General features: G+C 37.8%; 1 protein-coding gene across 3 annotated transcripts in view; it reads right to left on the bottom strand.

Annotated features, from left to right (window-relative positions):
- slc4a4a (solute carrier family 4 member 4a) overlaps positions 1-20,270 on the bottom strand; it is a 77,267-nt gene that overhangs the window by 52,537 nt on the left and 4,460 nt on the right. For all 3 annotated transcript variants that reach the window (XM_073861085.1, XM_073861086.1, XM_073861087.1), the window contains exons 2-3: positions 16,922-16,995; positions 8,814-8,987 (exon numbers count right to left, since the gene is read on the bottom strand). In XM_073861085.1, the coding sequence (XP_073717186.1) occupies positions 8,814-8,987; positions 16,922-16,995 (248 nt within the window). The remainder of the gene's footprint in view (positions 1-8,813; positions 8,988-16,921; positions 16,996-20,270) is intronic.

Below are 20,270 nucleotides of genomic sequence, written 5' to 3'. Positions count from 1 at the left end.
TAACGAGACGCTTTCGAGTTTTCGTTGACGAAACGAGACGGAACGAAAATGATTATAAGTCTGACGTTCATAATGCATGTCATTTCTGCCTATTTTGTGTGAAATCTGTCTGTTTTTAGCTCAAAAGTATCAGCAATGCTGCCGCTTTCTATCCTTGTTTTGGGTCAACACTCAACACAGTCTCACTCACGCTCACGCCCACCACCCGGCTGCCGCCATGCCGCGCACGCGCACCAGATTTCAAACAACAACAACAACACACGTGCGGCTGTGGCGAGTTCGAAGGACCGTAGCGGTGACGCCAATAAACGGAAACGACGAGATGATTTATGGACATACTTTCAGTATAATCCATCAGACAGAAAAACGAAATGCATATTGGGAGACGACGGTAAATGTGGCCACAAACTAGGTGGGAAGAATACCACCAAATCTCAAGGTGAGGTGAGACCTTCAGGTGCCGCTTGTATTATCAGGCTAATATTTTTTAAAGGTAACTAACAAGTCACGCTGTTAACATATCATATACATTCAATTTTACTCAACAATCGGCTTGTGACACATTTCAAGCTTAAGGTTTTACATGTATCTGCTTGTCAAACCTAAGCCCATTTCCAATACTTTTTGTGGTGTATTTAAATAAGGTAAGGCACGCGTTTCTCAACTTTATAAGTGAGGTCTCAGCGTAACACGCAAACTCAACATGATGGTATATTAGGCTAAACTTTTTTCTTCATAACTTTTTGTTATGACATGCGCAGAAGGCACACCGACTAAAACAACGGCAAGCCCTCAGGGACAACCTTAATGCACATTTTAATTGTATTAAATACACCACACTTTTTAACCTAAATTCATTGGTTAAAAAATACTTTTTTTACTAAAATTGACTTAAACTTGACTAAAACCTTTTTGCGTTTTCGTCGACTAAAACTTGACTAAAACTATACATTTTACAAGTGACTAAAATGTGACTAAAACTAAAAGCATTTTCGTTCAAAAGACTAAGACTAAAACGAAAACTAAAAGGGCTGCCAAAAACAACACTGTTTCACACTTGAGTCCTCTTTAAGAGAACCAAACTTAGACCCCTTAAAGTGGACTAAGAGGTGAACTCAAAATGAGTTCTCTTTACGTTCACACTGTCTTTGTCCCTACAAGAGGACTCAGATCCATTTTTGGTCCACTTAAGCAGAGTAAAGGTTCTCAGACCTTTATGTTTTTTAGACCAACCCCCTGGAAACATTTACTATAGTTTTATTTTTACTACAAATACCATGGTGAAACTACAGTAGCACGTGCTTCAATGATTTCAAATTGCGTGGATGCTGTATGCATGGCATCATTGTGACGAACAGCTCTTTACAGCTTTACACAGTGGTCCTAGTTCAAATATATATTGAGCTTCATTTATACATGTAGCTCTTTACAAATACTAAACTTATCGAGAGAGACAGACGGGAAAAAACAAGTAAGCCCAGAGCGGTTTGTGTTCACACTGCACATTTTTTGTAAACCGTACCGGTACCCAAAAAGGTCTTAGTTTGGAACAATTTAAAGAGGCCTGAAACTGTTGGGCATGTATGGGCCAGAAACCCAACGAACTGCGCTCAGACCACTAAAAAGAAACAAGTGTGAAAACATCCTAAGATATCTGTATGGTTAAAAACTTCATAGCGTTGACATTTGCATATAATTGCCCTCATCTTCTACATGTTATCTGAGTTTTGTCATAAGGGCAGAGTGGGTTTGCTTATCAGTAAATCGGCTGGTTGCTAGTAAATAAAAAGGACGGGTAGTGGCAAATACAATCAAATACAGGTTAAAGTTTATACAATTTAATTATGACAATTTGCTGACATTAAAATTATATATTTAGTCAGTTCACTAGAAGTGATACAAGAGATGGTTCTGTATATTGACTCGTAATAAATTGTTTACAACAACTTTCACAGTTTAGCTTTAGTTTCTTATGTTTCCCTCAGATTATCATGTCAATTCTTTTTTATTAGACCCTGTTACAGCTTTGATTGTCGGCTTTATTTCAAGTAAAAGTGAGTTTTATTTTCATCATCTTCATGCCTTGGATTTATCTACTTGACTTTAAACATTATACGCAAACTCTTTTCTAGATTTTTTACCATAACATTTCTTATGCGTGTCATTTTTTAAGTGTTAAAAAATCACCTCAAATTTGGTGACCAAAGACCAAAATTTTAATCTCCGATTCTCCTCAGAAGTCAGGATTAGAGCAGAGTCAACAAAAGGGCAGAAACTCATTTGAGTCTGACTAACAACTGATGTTTCAGAGGGATTCCACCATGCTAGTCCTGAGAGACTAGAGAAGAGAATGCTAAAACATGCCTCTCTATATGTATTCACTTTATGTGAAAGTAAAATAATTTCATTAAATTGACAGTTCTGGTCATGCTTGCATGATGATTATTCAATACAGCAATTCAACCATGCTTAAATTCACACTATAGTAACATACTATGAGTACAGTGTGTAGCTGTGCAGCACTCTTAGGGTGGGTTGCACCAACAAGGATTAGGCTTAAATCTGGTTTAATTCGAGACTTATTTAATAATTCTGTTTAAATCTTGTTTAAAAATAAACAGGGTTATATTTAAACCCTTACATTTTGATCCCAGTTATAATTTAACAATAAACCTATACTGTAGGAAATACTTCAATGTCTGAATTTTTTGTTTAATCAACTCAGATTTACAAGTAATTTCAACTTTATATTTTTCATAGTTTGGGACATGCACACTACCATGGTTGCAATGGTTATGACAACTCATAACTAGTGGCACCAAACAAAACTGCAAAAATAATGTTTATTTTGTAGGGATGCACCGAAAGTTCGGCAAGCTGAAAATAACAAAAAACGTATTTTTGGCCGAACAAGTGAAAAGGCTGAATAAATTTGATAGAACAAGGAGGTCTTTGATGAAGTAATTAAATTGTAACCAGTGCAGAATTAAAGACGCACAAATGCACCAAACACGTTGGTAAAAGCATTTTAAAGTGTCCGAGAAACACCATACAGCTTTGTCATACATATGTGTCTGCTAAATGCACAAGCATGGAGAATGAGAGACTTTAGCTCTTCATCTCATGTCATAGAACGACAGAAAGTGTCAGCAGTATGTAATAAAAACTTCCTAAAACCAGTAAAGTCCTACAATGACAAACACGCTTATATTAAATGAAAAATAAAACATTTATTAACAATAAGCTTTTTGTTAGATCGCTTCGTTGAACGTTTTTTTCTCTGTCATCTCCTGTCAATCTTGCCACCATCTCTCCCTTTGCTCGTGCTTGACCTTGCAAGCAGGTGCACATCCTCTCCTCAACATACAGTTCTATATAAGCATTGTTGCAAGTTTCTTCAAGGTATAGCGGAAGATTTTCACTAATTATTTAAAAGATCCGCCCCTCCACATTAAAAAAAATGCACAAGTAAACACTGTACCTCCTCCCGAGAGGGAACGCCTGTTAAACGCGTGCACGAGACAGAGAAAGAACATGAACGTAGTTCTTCTCTTCGCTCTTTTTACAGGTTGCTGTCGGCATGTTTACCGTGTCTGTGTGGTTCTTGACTTGTGCCAGGGCTAGCATCGCTAATCATAGCTTACATCAACTTTTACTAGCAGTGATTTTAAATGGGTGTCCCCAAATAGCATGACAAAATGAACCTTTCCAGTAGAAACTTCGCATGGGAAGCCCAACCTGTCCTTTTACCTCACGCCAGCGTGTGAAATAGTCTCCCATAAACACTCTGGTCTTGTTTCTTTCTTCATAGTCCTTTCTCTTCTAGTCATACAATTTGTAGACACTTTTTCTCTTGCAACCCTCAGACATTTAGAAAAAAAACACGGTTAGAATGCGAGCTTCAATGAATGGTTGAAACCGTAGCACAACACACATATAGACGTGAAAGTGCGCATGTGCAGAACGCGAACCTAGAGACGAGCACGTACGACGGTTACACGTCAACATATCATCAGCATGGGATGACCAATAATATAGATGATCCCGCCCGAAAAAGAAAATCATCCGCTATACCTTTTAGGCATAGTAATGAGTAGGTTATTTGCTCATTTCCCTATAATGACTGCTGCAATGTTAAATACAATTCATTGTTAAATAATATAAAATAAATGAAGAGTTTGGTTCCAAAACGCAATAAATCCATTTTGACAAATTTTGGTAAAAACGTGTTTTCTATACCAAGAAAGTGACAAGATGAAAACAACTATTTTCTGTTACAAACTTTCACACAGCATCTTTAGGTTATAAAAACATAAAAAATTCAAATCCATAAGTTGATTTTCAAAGATTTATTATAAAAACGGATTATTTTTTCCACAAAATGCAATAAATCCATGACAAGTTTTTATTCAAAATGCTATAAATCTATTGAATCAATAGCCTATATAAATGTGCATTCATCTTTGCCATGTTATATTCATTTAGTTGACTAGTTGTACACACTAATTAAAAATATAAACATTAATGTTATTAATCAAAACACTTACTTTGTCATATTAAGAATCCTGTCATTGCGGTTACTTGACGTCTTCGCTTAACGTCTTTCACAGCGATCAGCTGTAAAATGTTTTTGGTCCTGCTCGATTTTCGTTGACTTTGAGTAAAATAATGGAAAGTTTTTCATAAGATCCTCTGGGGTCAATGTGTTAGCATGAGAAGCTTGATGCTGTCGGGAGAACAAGCACCCGTCTCCCGAGTGCCTCTCAGGGAAAATATTAGATGCTGATGGCTTACGTTTCTTTCCCATCACAGAAAACCATCACAGGTTTAGCGATGCAATTAAAGTATTATTTTGTTTTGTTTGTTGATCACGTAGTACAAAGTAGATGAGGCAAACCAGGACTCCGTGTACTCAGCGCGTCCGCCATTGTTTGTTTACATTGCGTGAACGGTGGGCTGTAATATCAGAAATGGAGTTATTGCGTTCTGTAAAAAAGGGGGAGTGGCGTTTGTCGCATTTTGGAAAAAAAGGGAGAAAAGATGACAGAATAACACGGCGGATATTGGATTTTGCGTAAAATTAAGAATTTACTTTTAACTACTGACCTGATATAATGCTGATTTTGGCAGTAACTCATTTTTTTCAAAAATGGCGTTTATTGCGTTTTGGAACCAAACTCTTCAAATATAGTAAAAATTACATTCTAAAAATGATTGGCAATGATTGTAAAAATTGGCAAAATAATTAAGAAAATAAAAAATAAATTGTTTGGTTGTTTGGGTGTATTGGGCCTTCGGCTGAGTTTTTCCTTTTAATCGGCTTCGGTCAGGAATTTTCCTTTCGGTGGATCCCCATAATGTTCGTTTTAAATTTAAATCATTTCTATCTGCCACTGGCCAGACTACATTATGTGACTACATTCACAGTAAAGCAAAGCTTTTCATAATCTTGTCATTTATATAAAGTGTATTCAGTCTTTTATCAGACTACACAAAATAATCAGGGTTTTTAAAATGCACTTAATACAACATAGTATTGATAATGTACAATGCTGACCTATTTGTATGTAAGTACAATACATGCATTAGGAATGGTCACTAGGAATATTGTATGGGTTGACATGTGCTAAACTAAAGCACACTTAATCCCAAACATCCCCCAACGCACAGTCAACAGAAACAGCGTCCATAGACTATGAGCATACAGTACATGTTTAACTCATTCTCCCATCCAATATTCTCCTCCACAAATCTGAGACATACAAACTATAATCTAGCAAATACTCTGACTGCAATAACTCGTACACAACCAAACCTGGATTATTCGATTTCGGCATCATAATGGAAATACAGCATTTATTGTTAGTCAACATTTGTGGTGGTCACCTATTTACCAACTTGCACAAAAAAAGATTTAAAGCCTATGACCACATATGTCAGTAGGACACACAGAAGAAAGAAGGATGGATTAACTAATTATAGGCTGCAGGAGAGAGAGAGAGAGAATAACTACATTTGAGAGGATTAGACTCAACTGGCCCTCCTGTCACTGGGTTTAAGAGACTGTCTGTGGGACATCTTGCTCTGTCTGGCTTCCACTGACAAAGTTTAAAAATAGGTAAGAAGCACAGAGAGAAGAGAGTGGTCTCTATCTATGGACTAAAGCAAGTCTATGAGTAAAATAATGATTAATCGCGAAGTTTTTGTTTACATAATATGTGTGTGTGAACTGTGTATAATAATTATGTATATATAAATATGCACACATGCATGTATAATTTTAAGTAAATAAAAACTTTTATTCCGCTATATTAATCACGATTAATCATTATTAGGGATGGGCACGAGTACTGGAATGCTCGAGTACCCGAACGTGGCATCGATGATCAATCACAAAAACTACGATCATGTGGGTTTATTTATTTATTTTTGTGGTTATGGCGGAATTTGGATGTCTGGTTAGCATACAAACATCTGTGGTAGTTAAGACTGGGTGCGTCACGTGTTCGTGTTGAGCCACGCAGACCGGCGTATGACATCAGTAATGTTAACATGCATAATTAAAAAAATCTGTGAAAACCGCCGATCCGCAATTCTGTGAAGCCGAACACCTCACATCACTGAGGCACTATGGTTTAAAAGGATGCCGTGATTTTGGGATTCACTTCGGTAGAAAGAAAATACAGTCAGTCAGATGCAAAATGTACAGCGCCGTCACAAGTTCCCTCATATCATCTCATATTTAAACGTCAAAAGATACCAGAGAGCGATACGACCATATCTTGACTGAGAACAGGTGAGAGGATGACACGACACAGCTATTCGCTAAAATGATAGCAAAAGACTTAAAGCTGCTTAATGTTATGAAGCTTATGCTTTGACTGGATGTGTTTAAAAGCGCACAGTTATGGTGCACCTCCACAACGGGAGTTTAACTTTACGTGTACATAACTTGCATTGCATTTTTTGCAGATATATGCATGTTGTATAATACATTTATGTTGTATATAAGACTTAATATTATGTAGAGTGCGTCATACATAAAGCGCATCAGTTTGTGTTTATTAACCGTTTAGTTTCACTTCATTACGCAGCTATTCCTGTTAGAGGTTTCTGTTAAAAACATTTAATTCACTAATAATCTAGTATGCATTTATTTTTCTGTCATAGTTTCTTCAAAATTAAGTTTTATTTGAGTGTTTTCAATAAAAATATTTACATTTTCACCATGACGTATACGCCCCGCCCCTTTAATTGCCCCGCCCCCAGTTAATCGAGTTCTCATTTTTCAGACCTATGGATTAATCGAAATGAAAAAAAATCACATAAATGCACATCCCTATTCATTATGCATCCCTAAAGGGGTTTAACCTCATAAAAATGAACCACAGTACTAAACTGGAGATATATATTGTTGGAGAAAGAGAGAAAAAAGAAAGAAAAGGGATGTCACCTACCACAAAATGTGGAAAATTTCACACACAAAATAAAACAACTGTGATACTTATCTCTGGGCATGCAGTACAATTTAAAAACAATTAATCAAAAACTTAATGGTAAGAGAAATGTTCTTGTTGTCCGTGTCAAATCATGCTATTCACAGTTAAAAGAGATTTATTGTGTTATTTGTTGCAGCTTATTAAAGAGGAAGATTGATACTAACAAACATGCATCCGGATGAGGGATAACAATCAGGAAGTAATCCATCTACAGACAAAGGTCACCGCTCACACCGTTGAGGGCGCAAGGGCAAGGAGCCAAGACATTGTTAGTTTACATGTGGGCTGGGCCTAATCCGTAGCATTTCTATATCAATTTCCAACAGAAAATCCCTTTAAATGGAAAAAGCAGATGCTGGCACGGTTGCGCATGTCGACAAATCTGCCGTTTGCACAAATATTAACAATATGTCTAAAATGTCCCTCTAAAACGCAGTGTTTTGCCAATAAATCCAAGAAAAATTAAACAAATAGTCTTGCCCTAAACGCATGCTGCTGGTTAAGCTACATGTCTGACATGTCTTGAGAGCTATATTTTAAAAGGGTCACAATGTTACACTCCTAGTGGAGTTAAGCTATGAATAACTTTCTCAGAGTTGAACAGGGTCTTTTAACATCGACAAAATGAAATGGATCGATTCGCCTGGCATAATTCCTCCTTGCTAACACATCCACACTTATTTACCTCAATTTTTGAGGTCAAGGGGGGTTAGATAAGACTCTGAGATGAGTCTATGGACTGAGCTCCTCCTTTATATCTGTCAAGACTGGATGGGCAGGTGAACTCATGAAAGCAGATTTAAGATTTTCAGGTCTTATAAGACCTTGCACAATTTTAGGATGGTTTACTCACACAATGTTCTTCATAAGTCATAATGTTCCTTTTCTGTGTCTGCCTGTCACAACCTTTGCTTTACCTCCTTTCGTAGTCCTCAGCCTCCCTTTCATCACATCATTAGAGACCGTTTAAAGTCTTGGCATCCAAATCAAGAGACGCGCCTCCTAAGTGATCCTCCCTTGGGCAAATAATCCCTCCCCATTAGAAATCTCAGAAACCCACATACAGTACTTCCCTCCTCCGGCGGCTCACGTCAGGAAATCGTGACCTATTTGGATGGTTATTACTTACACGCAGGGGCTTGGGCCTCTGTCTGTCCAAACCCACTCATTCACTGGCTAGGCAGTTCTGGATATCTGTTCTGACTAAGAAGAGTCAGCAGCAGCCTTGGCTTGTAGCTGTGTGCGTGTGTGACTGGCCCTACGAAGGGCCACTGAGAGTTAATGTGAACTGACGGCTCTTTGGCAGGCACTTACTGAGTGGTTTGAGGATGCTATTGCTGGCCTCCTCATTGTTCTCAGCGTCCGACCTGTCCGAAGCATTTTCGTTCACTTTCTCCTTTCGGTCCTTGTTACTGGTGCGTCTGCGATGACGTCTCCGTCGCCGGTAGCTCTTGGGCACATGCACGCCGATGTATATGGTATGGTGACCTGACAAAGTAAAATTGAGAAGATAGACAGGCAGTTAGGATAATATGACATCAGACGGAGCACTTGCGCAAAACCACGCACACAGCAACATTATCAGTGTGTGCAAATCGGCACTGAGGTAAATAAACACACGTGTTGTTTACGTTACAAATTAGACACATTAGTTTACTTAGTATAAAGCCCCGAACAGTCATATACTGTACTATGAAAATTTTTTTGTCATAAGATTGAAAACTGCTGTCAAAATAACACAAGCCAGGCGACTTTCCTATAGTTAGTTTTCTCAACAGAGGCTAACTCTGTGAAATAAATGATGTGCAAGTCAGGAAATGGGTGTCAATTGTTTCCTTGTGGCTCATTGGTTAAGACAAATGGCGTAACTAGAGTTGTAAGATGTAAATAAATGAGACTTCCTCAATGCAATTCATGCAGGAAATGGTTCAGCACTCTTGGGGACAGCGGGACAAAACAAATCAACAGATTTCACCAGAGGGGTTTGCAGCAGACTGTCAAATATTTTTGCTGGGAGAAAAAGCAGGTAGTACAGAATTTCCAAAGTTTAGATCTACATCAGAGACACTTTCCTCTCTCCGGTCACGTGATGTCCATTTGTTAAAGCAGTGATCAAATACCATGTAAGTGCCTAATACGCTGAACTCAGTGTGTGATCTACAGCTTAGACCAAACGTGGTAACACATACCCCAAAAACATTTGACCATATATGCCCGAAAAAATGTTAAGTATTGCAAAACAAGCAAACATCGTGTCATGTAAGATTTATTCAGGTGCATCCGGGGTTGTTTATCCCACTTACAAAGCTGCTCTCACATTTTTACCCTTGCTATTCATGGTGCACCAGTTTACTTAGTGATCACACCACTAAAGACTACGAGACCACCAGTTTTATGACATAAAAAAAGTGTGCTGGGGTTAAATGCAAGATGGCCCCACCAAAAGGTGACTGATAAAGCCAAACGAATGAGTGGAAAAAGACTAAAATTAAACATTAAACAAATCAAAATTCCTGAATAGAAAATGTGGCAAGTAACGCAAGTTCATCTTAGGACATTTTGGGGTGGTTTCCCGGACAGGGATTAGTTTAAACCAGGATTAGGCCTCAGTTTTATTAGGAAATTTAACTAGTTTTAACAAACATGCCTTACTAAAAACATTATTTGTGTGCATTTTAAGGCAAAACAAAGGACACTGATGTATCTTAAGCTGTCATTGCAGGTTGTCCCTGTCCGGGAAACCGCCTCATAATCAGTTTAGAAATAGTGTCATTTCTCAGTTGGTATATGACAAATTCAAACTACACCTTTGAAAATTGACAAAAAAATTATCATTTGAAACTTTAATATAGCACAAAGATCTAGTTGTCTTAGTTGACTAAAGCTCTGGTAAAGTGTACCTTTATTAAAACGACCGTATTTTTCAACTATAAGCCGCATTTATTTTTTTATAACTTGGCTGGTGCTGCGTCTTATAGTCAGGTGTGCCTTGTAAGTCAGTATGAATTAATTTTGACATTTATGAGGCAAGAGGCATCATTACCGTCTACAGCCGCAAAAGTCCGCTATATGCTGCTCTTGTATTTATGTAATTCAATAGATTCAATGATGCGGAATGATGAGTCTGCGAACTTCACACTAGTTGACTTGTTCGGTTAATTTAGGCTATTCAACCTTCCTTGTAAGTTCTGTATGCTATATGGTTTATCATTTAAATAACTGATAATATTACTTTAACGTACAGACATCTATTCAGCCTGCTGTTCTGTCTGCTATTGTTTAGTTGAATAACTTGCCTTTCCAGATTAAATGTCTGTTCTTCGGCTTGGATTTTGTGAAATAATTTTCTAAAAAAACCTGAGGTATAGTCCACTGTGACCTATGTATGTTATTTCGTCTTAATGACGCATTTTTGAATTGATGCGGCTTATACTCTGGTGCGGCTTATAGTCCGGAAAATACGGTAGATTCAAACTTCTGCTGTCTTTATGCTTCTCCCCCATTCACCTCTTACTACCAGTGAAAGATCACACCCTATGAAAGAAGTCCAAATTTCAAAATACAAAGGTTTTTTTTAATAATTTTAACAAAGATGATTGTGTTTGGCTTGAAGGCGTTATCTCTTTTTCATCTCTTTTTATCTTCCTCTTATCTAATCTAATTTTCTATATGCATAACTTGTGTACTTTAGTACATCTATAAGAGCTAGTAGTTTATTTTACAACCTGATCTTAGAGGAAAGCATAACTATTTTATATAACTATAAAAAGTCATATGAATTTTTATAAATGTGAATAGTATAAAAACAAATGTTTTTCAAATTAAAGCAAGAATGAAGCCCTTGCCCTACTACACCTCAACACAATATTACTGGGCTGAAAGCAGATTCATATAAAAAGTATGAATGAGGTCATACAAATTCATACAAAGTAGCCACCTTGTAAAATAGTTACGAATTGTCATGATATTGTGTTGTTATAACACAGCTACTATCAAAAATTGAAAAGACCTTTATTTGCACAGTTAAAGGCGGGGTGCACGGTTTTTGAAAAACGCTTTGGAAAAGTGAGTTGGGCTGAGTACCAAAACACACTCTTGTAGCCAATCAGCAGTAAGGTGCGTGTCAACTACCGTATTTTCCGGACTATAATTCATACCAGAGTATAAGTCCCACCAATCAAAAATGCGTCAGTCGGATGCAATAACATATATAAGTCGCAGTTGACTATTGATGAAGTTTGTTTTAATCCGAATATAAAGGAATTAAGTATAATCTTACTTTACCATTATGTTTTTCTATATGAATATAACCATAGTTTACCAGTATGTGTTTACCATTATGTTTTCTATATGAATATAACTTTAGTTCACCAGTGTGTGTATGAAATTTACCAGCATGCATTTGCAATCTGTTCTTATACATGGTGAAGGCCGCTACATGCTGAAGGCCGAAACAAAAGACGTACTGTAATCTTGACAAAGTGATGCCATGTGTTTTCTATATGATACAAACCATATGTTTCTGAATATTAGACCATATATGGAGTACATGTATGGAGTTCACATTTAGGGGGGTGGGGATGCCACCTTATATATACCACTTGTGGTACAGTAAAACTTTAGTGGATCTTGCAAGATCTCCTCACGGCTTTATTTCGCTAACAATAAAGTCCATCTTTGAAATCAAAACCTAAGACTGAAGACTGTTTCATCTGAAAAGGGGAAACAACAACATTATACGTGGCATTTATTTATAAAATTATTTCACAAAATCCACACCGAAGAACACACATTTCATCTGGAGAGGCAAGTTATTCAACTAAACAATAGCAGACAGAACAGCAGGCTGAATAGATGTTCGTAAGTAATCGTAACATTATCAGTTATTTACACAATAAACAATAGTATACAGAACATATCTGGAAGGCTGAAGAGGATAAATTATCCGAACAAGCCACCGAGCATCAAGTCCGCGGACTCGTCATTCAACATCACTGAATTCACGGAATTGCATAAATAAAGGAGCAGCAAAAGAATAAGATGCAGCACCAGACAAAATATTTAAAAAATGCGACTTATAGTCCAAAAAATACGGTAACCGACATCATTGCCTGGGTTGCTTATGCCTGGGGTGGGTCTATCAAAAGAATGTCCAGATTCTATTGGGGTAGGGGGCGTCTGTTTAGGTGATTTCAAATGTCAACATTGGCTTTCAGAGATTGTGCACCCCGCCTTTAAAGGACACAGACATTATGCAATTGACAGGTGACCAAGTGAGGAGGGATGTTAAACTAAAACTGTGAATTTCCCTGGATTCAAATATTATTGGAAACTTTTGGGATAATGTAAGTTTCAAAATAAGTCAACAAAATATGAAACACTGTGCTGGTGATTTTTGGATATTTTAATTAAAAAAATTAAATATAATGTGCCTTTAATGTAAACTGTTACAAAAAATACTTGGGAAGGTAAACTGGCTTAAAAACATGCAAAAGTAATAATCACTGTCAGTTATCATTGTCAGATATTTAGGCTACTATCAGAAACACATTTATGTTGTGTATGTTATGTTATGTCACTTTTCTGAAGTTAAGAATTATTTTAATCTGGTTGCTCCAGGGCACTTCCAGGATACTTTCTGCAAACATTCTGGTAAAAATGCCTTTTTGTTTCATTGGTTTTCAACAAACAAACAACTGGTGCAGAAGGATCATCAAGAACCATTTCTGAACAAGAATCCCACTTTAGGTGAATTGGGTGAGAAAAAAATAAAAATAAAGAAAGAGAGTACGAGAATGAAGTAAGAGAAGGAAGGGAGAGGTAAGAGGGAGGGTGGAACCACACATCGTCAAGCCAGCTTTGTGCCAAACTTCCTGTTCTTTCGGAGGAACCCTTTTCTATGCAACCATAGAAAAAGGACTGAATTAGAGTGCCATGCCATTCGTCAGTTGATAAAGCGTAGTCTCTAAATCTGGCTCGGCCCTATGGGCTTCAACATCTGAGCACCTTGTGTTACCGCAGTAACCAAACTGTGGATAGAGGGTACAAGTACAGAACATAGAGACACGCTACTGTGAATGCTAATACAGCTATTAAAAAAGCACTCTATTATCTCTGCCACATACAGGAAATTTGTCTACCAGGCACATGTTGCTTGGTTAAAGTCGTTTTTGAGGGTAGGGCAATGCTTTTAATTTCTAAGATTTTAAAACTAATGCTCTTTTTGATTTAAGCATTACTTTACAGCAATGACTGCTCAACATTTGACTACATCACACTACATCAGAACATCAAAATGAATTTTATATAGTACTAATTGCAGAGTAAATATGTAATGTTGCTGCAGACATGTTGCTTTTGAAGCTAAAGGTTGAATAAAAAAAAAAGAATTCATGTGAATACATTGTAACACTCTGGCTTTGTTTGGAATTGCACACCGGTAGGGGCGCAACAACCCATTTGTGAACCCCTGTTAGTATGCAGTTACGAACAAAGCCATGGTGCTTCCACAGGGATTCCCCCTTGATCATCCAGCTTCATAGGATGGCACGTCTATGATTTTGTTGCACCTCTGTCTTGCAGTGACCCTATGCGCTGAGTACATTGACCTTAGAGTACATTTTTATATGCACAGAATACCCAGATGACTAAAGTTTTAAAAATGTGGAGTATACTAAGCACACTGCATAAAATATTGTATGCTAAAATAAAATAAAAAAATAAATAAATAAATAAATAAAAAATAAATAAAAAAAATAAAAATAAAATTCATCATGACTTAACGAAAGGTATGCGCACACCTGCGTGTTCTATAGTTGTAACTTCTAACCATGTATTCTCTCATATTTTTGAATTTGCGTCAAATTGTCTGCACCATATGTTTAACATCAGGATTTTAGCAGCAGTTAAAGTAGCTGGTTGGCTTAAACACAAGGTGTTATTGGGTCGTGTTAAGTCACTATTATTTGATACTACTATCGGAAACTGATACCACAGTCATGATGAATTTAACTTAAAAGTAATTTTTAATAATGAAAGTAATTTTTAATAATGAAATGAAATGTAATTTAATTTAATTTTAAGTTAAATTCATCATGACTTAACGAAAGGTATGCACGCACCTGCATGTTCTATAGTTGTAACTTCTAACTAGAGCCCGACCGATATTTTCCAAACTATCGGTATCGGCATTCAAAATGTTTTGTCAGATTCCAACAAATCATGCATTGTTTTGAAGGTTTTTAATACATAAAGTCAAAATATAAATAACACATTTTTGAAAATGTGCTCATTCTGACTTAGGGGCCAATCACACCAAAACCGTTTATAGCAGTTGCAGGCGCCTTTTTTGAATGATATTCTATGGACAGGGAGCGTTTGCGCGCTGTTTATGCACGCCGAGCGCCTTGCGGTTTTTGCCGCCAGCCGCAGCATGCCCTTTTAAAGGAGAAGTGCCCGGCGTCATTCGCGTCTTTCCATTGTCCAATCGAATGAGAGAAGAGGGGGGCCTTACGTTGTGGTGAGGGAAGTTTACAGTTGCTTTGAAGAACCGGACTCCACTCGCTTACTCTCTCCTGCGTGTTTGTGCACCTCTCACCCTCAAACAAGGTCAGAGTAAGCGCCCCCTTTTAAAGTTTCTGCTAATATGACAGTTAACAGCAAAAGAGCGCTCGCGCTTCAATATTTGATTGACAAGACAGCTGACTCGGTGGTTGCCTAGCAATATAAAAAGCCGCGTCGCACTGCTCTTTTTTTAAAAAAAGGCAGTGCATCGCGCCTTGTGTTTCAAAGCGTTTAAAGCACTTTTGGTGTGATTAGCCCCTTAATTTGCCAGTATGGGTCACAACAAACAGTGGACGCCAGTGACTTATTTTTTCGAGGGCACTCGATGCGAAGTTCGTCACATGTAGGTAGTCCGTCATGTATGTGGTTCCTTTTTCAAAATATGTGTTCTGCGCTTTAAGAGATCCTGTGTGCATCACGTGTCTTGTCAAAATAAGTGTCTGTGTGTGTCCACACCCATATTAATTAGAGTATTAAAAACTTGAAAAGTGTTCAATTAAGATCTTCTTTACCCATTTTCGGTTTTCCGCGAGTAATTCGCGGGGACGCGCGGCCAAGATGGCGACGGCAGGCAACGACTACTTAAAGCTTCAAAAGCGATCTTCACAAACCAATGGGTGACGTCACGGACACTACGTCCATATTTTTTTATGGTCTATGGTTTCTACTAACCGACATCATTGCCTGGGTTGCTTATGTGTGGGGCGGGTCTATCAAAATAAGGTCCAGATTCTATTGGGGTAGGGGCGTGTTTGTTTAAGTGATTTCAAATGTCAACATTGGCTTTCAAGAGATCATGCACCCCGCCTTTGAATATTTTAATCGATTGACAGCCCTAGTTAAAATACAATATAATGTGACAGATCAACTAGATCAAACGCAAACACGAAGAGATGACATCGCAAATATGCTAATCAGTGTGTGACATCACCCGCACCACAGTCTCTCAAAATCCTGTGCACTGAAAAAAATTATTCATTGAATTTAATTAATTTTTTTAAGGTAAGTGGTTGCAATCAATTTATTTAAGCTACATTTAAACAAAAGTTTTATATTTCACTTTACGTTACTAATCTTTTTTGTTTAAATGTAGCTTAAATAAATTGATTGCAACCACTTACCTTAAAAAAATTGATTAAATTCAATGAATCATTTTTTTCAGTGTTTGAAACATCTTGTGAATGTTAATACCAGGTGTAAACGGCTCTAAAGTCATGGAAGACAAAGCAGTCTTCTGCCTCCTCCTCTCTTATCATTCGCTACTGCTATCCCGTTCCTGGGGACCTGTGTTCTGTTTCTGGATTAAGTCTTGCAATAGTTCATATTAATAAATTAAACTGATGTAGGCATTTGGACATGCTTCACAAACTTTCAAAAATAAATTCTAACCAAAAACACATTGTAACAAACATTTTTAAGTTCAATCCATCTTGGAAGACATCAAGGTCTGAAAGAAAACTGGCAGGGTAAGCATAACGTCATCCAATAGCTTTGCTCTACATCTACACTGTTAGAAATAAAGGTTCACAGCGATGCCATAGATAAACTATTATTGGTTCTCCAAAGAACCATTCATTCAATTTTAAGAAATATTTTTCCACTACAAAGAACTTTTTTTGAAGCATAAAGGTTCTTTAGATGTTAAAGGCCCTTAATACAGCCAAAAAGGTTCATCTATGGCATCATGTAGCACCTTAATTTTTAAAATTGTACGTCAACCTGCTGGTAAATATACTGTATTAAATGTACCACTGATCTAAACTTCCAACTGAATAACAGAAAAAGACAAATGACTTTAAAATTATTTCATTAGTTTTTTTTTTTTTTAAGTAAAAAGATAGGAAATTCGAAAGTCTTACCTTCAACCTCTTCCTCATCACACAAGTGTTTGAGTAACGAAGCCCCTCTGTCCACCACCGCCTCATCTTCCATTCTGTAGTAGTAAAAGAGGAAGAAAGACTGTTCACATTTCTCTTCTAAAGACAACGTGGAGCCGTAGCGGCGTGGCTCAATGACCTGCAACGTGTTTCTGCTAGAACCAGCCATTTTCCCAGGTTAGCAGGTGTCCCTAAAAACAGGGGTATCTTTGATTCTAGATCCCACCCTTTTAATGCGTTATAACTTACAAAACACAAGCCTGTTTGAGGCTACTGTCCTTGAGGGGACAAAGGAACGGTCAGGTAGACATTTGGCAGGGTAATCCGGGCCATGGGGGATGGGGCAGATGGACAGACTAGTAAGATGTTAATTGAGTATGATGTACGGGTAGGTGTGAGCCCAGGCTGCCACAGAAAGATTTCAAACAAGCCATACAAAGCTAATGCAGCAAGTTACACATGGGTGGAAAACACACTACAATCCCTTTAGGGATGCACTGATACCACTTTTTCCAATTCTGATGCGATTCCTATACAAGAATTCTGAGTATTGACCGATACCTGCCGATCCGATACTACTGTATTTTCTTGAACAATTAAAATTTGCACGCAAGCACACACAAAATGTTAAATGTGTATAGTGCCTGCTACATCTAGTATAATTTTACATGTAAAAAGTCAATCATTTAAAATTATTTACAATTACAGGAAACATTAGTAATTATTAATCATGGCAGTGTTTAGGTAAAGTGTGTGTGTAAATGATGCTTTTCATCCATACGCTTTAAGCTGCACTACTTCCTGAACTTCAGCCAGCTCCTTGTTTCCTGTCTGCCATTATTGGACAAACTGATTAATCCAGGTGTGCCTGACCTCAGTAGTCACAAACAAACTGATTAATCCAGGTGTGCTGACCTCAGTAGTCACAACAACAATAATCAGACACACCTGGATTAATCAGTTTGTCCAATAATGGCAGACAGGAAACAAGGAGCTGGCTGAAGTTCAGGAAGTAGTGCAGCGTAAAAAGACTATAAAAGCCTATTAACCCAGTTGCGAGTACAGAGTTTCTGTGAACTTAAAAATCTTTAAATGTGCGTTTGTTCCTTCGCATGAAGCCATCAAATCTATTAAGTCGACTTTGGATATTGTGCATAAAAACGTTTATGGTGCTTTTATAATACATTGTCCTTTTAATAGCTTGTCAGTAGCAACCACGGGTAACGCACAGTATCGGAACTGGATCAGTCCTGTTAGTCCGATATCCAATCCAGCCAAAAATTTGGATGGCGACTTCCATGATAAATCGCCCTCTGCTATATATTAAGTGACCACTAATCTCTTGACATAAATGCAAAATAATACACACTAAAATTTAGTGATATCTTCAGTTGTGTATAAAGACCTTACATAATGAACAGTTATGTTTTTATTACCTTAGAATGAGATGTTTTATCTACAATACACCATGGGTCCCCTGACATGGAAGTCGCCATTTTGCACCACCTACTAAGGGTGGCACGGTTCACAAAACCCTCGGTTCGGTTCGTATCCCGGTTTTATGGTCACGGTTCTCGGTTCAGTACGGATCTTGTTCTAATTTTTTCTTTTAATTTTTAACACTCCAGAAATGTATTATCTTATTAATGTATTAATTATCCATAATTTAGGATACAGTATTAAAAAAGTATCATGTAATCATGCACAAACTGAATTTGACTTTAAGCACATTATTGGGACCATCCCTGAGGAAAGCCAGGTGAGATTTTGATACAGCAAGAGGGAAGACATTGATGATTTCAACATGCTTTTCATTTATTTGGCAAAAAAGAGAATGTGTATTTCTATCTACATGAACTTTATGTGCATTTTAGCACACAAAGATAACTTGCATTTATCAAAATGCCAACTTCAGTGTAGCTCTCACCCTACAGTCACACTAGCTACAAAAGTGACAACACCGAGCGACACGCACTCGCTTGATGGGCGTTCCTTGGCTAGTTTCTAAAAGCGGTATCAAAAGTCACTTTAGAGGTATTTTTAAGTTACAAGAACGGTGTTTTTGGATTTAAAAGTATTTATTTCTCTATAAAAGTAACAAAATATATGAGATAATATGCCAAACTTATCAGATATATACATAAATACGCATTTTCCGCCATCTTGAATTATTTTCTCAGACTCGACCACAGACCTACGTCACGCTGCTCCTTCACTCCGATTGGCAGTCGCTTTGTCGCATTGCTTAGCATTTGCATAAAATAGCCTGCTTGTCTATTTTGGCCCCGCCTTGCTCGCCCAGCGGCAAGCTCGTTGCTTGTCGCTGGCAAACGGCCACTCCTATTGAAAATGAATGGTAGCCTGTCGCTCTGTCTCTTGTAGCTAATGTGACTGGGGGGTTAGATTTATCACTGAGAGGCTACCTAAATACTGCAGAGAGTAGCCTATATGTGGACGAGAAAGAAACATAACGTTTGCATCTGTAATGTTTAAATCCGTCTCTTTTGTTCACTTTTGACTACTTCTGTCCTGATTACTTTGAGGGGCAATTTATGAAATAAGATCGCGCAACTTTCACACGGTAGCAAAATGAAACGCAGAAATCAGTAGCTTTCGTTTTATAAATGAAAGGCTAAAAATAGTGCTGAATATGAAAAGACGTGAAACATTGTGTTCAGTACCTCAGAATCAGATTATATAAATGGGCGGAGAAAAGGTGGTCTCCTGTGGCTGTTCGAACACATTCAACGCATAGACTGCAGTTCTATCTATTGTTTTATTTCCGCTGTCATCATAGGTAACATGAAATAAAAAATGTTTCCACACACCAAACTTATACGATGCTGGCGCATCCTCCAACTCCGGGCAGACCTTTTCTCTCCCACTTGCCATTTCATAACCTGCAGTACTTACACTACAAACCAGTCACCTCTTCTTTCGCGCGAAAGGGAAACACGCTATCTGAGGTCACATACAGGGCATGAGGCTACATTGCGCATGGCATGCCATGAACCGTTGAACCGTGCGACGCACACGCGCTCTGAACTGAGACAAGCGAACCGAACGGTTTGGATTTTTTTCATGAACCGTGCCACCCCTAGTTCCTACAGTAGCTCTAACAGTCAAACTGCTCTACAGAGCACATTTCATCCATATGTTGTCTCAGACGCTGACATATTTGTCCTTGGCGGCTACCGTTTCGAAAGGAAGGGGTGAGCAACAGACTGAGCCGTTGGTTGCAATTCACAAATCTCACCGCTAGATGCCTTTAAACTCTACACACAGCACCTTTAATGAAACAGTATGAAATGGGCTTGTTTTTGAATCAGAA

The sequence above is a fragment of the Misgurnus anguillicaudatus genome, chromosome 22, assembly GCF_027580225.2.
Source record: "Misgurnus anguillicaudatus chromosome 22, ASM2758022v2, whole genome shotgun sequence".
NCBI classification, from domain to species: domain Eukaryota; kingdom Metazoa; phylum Chordata; class Actinopteri; order Cypriniformes; family Cobitidae; genus Misgurnus; species Misgurnus anguillicaudatus.
This window is presented reverse-complemented; position numbering and strand designations above follow the sequence as displayed.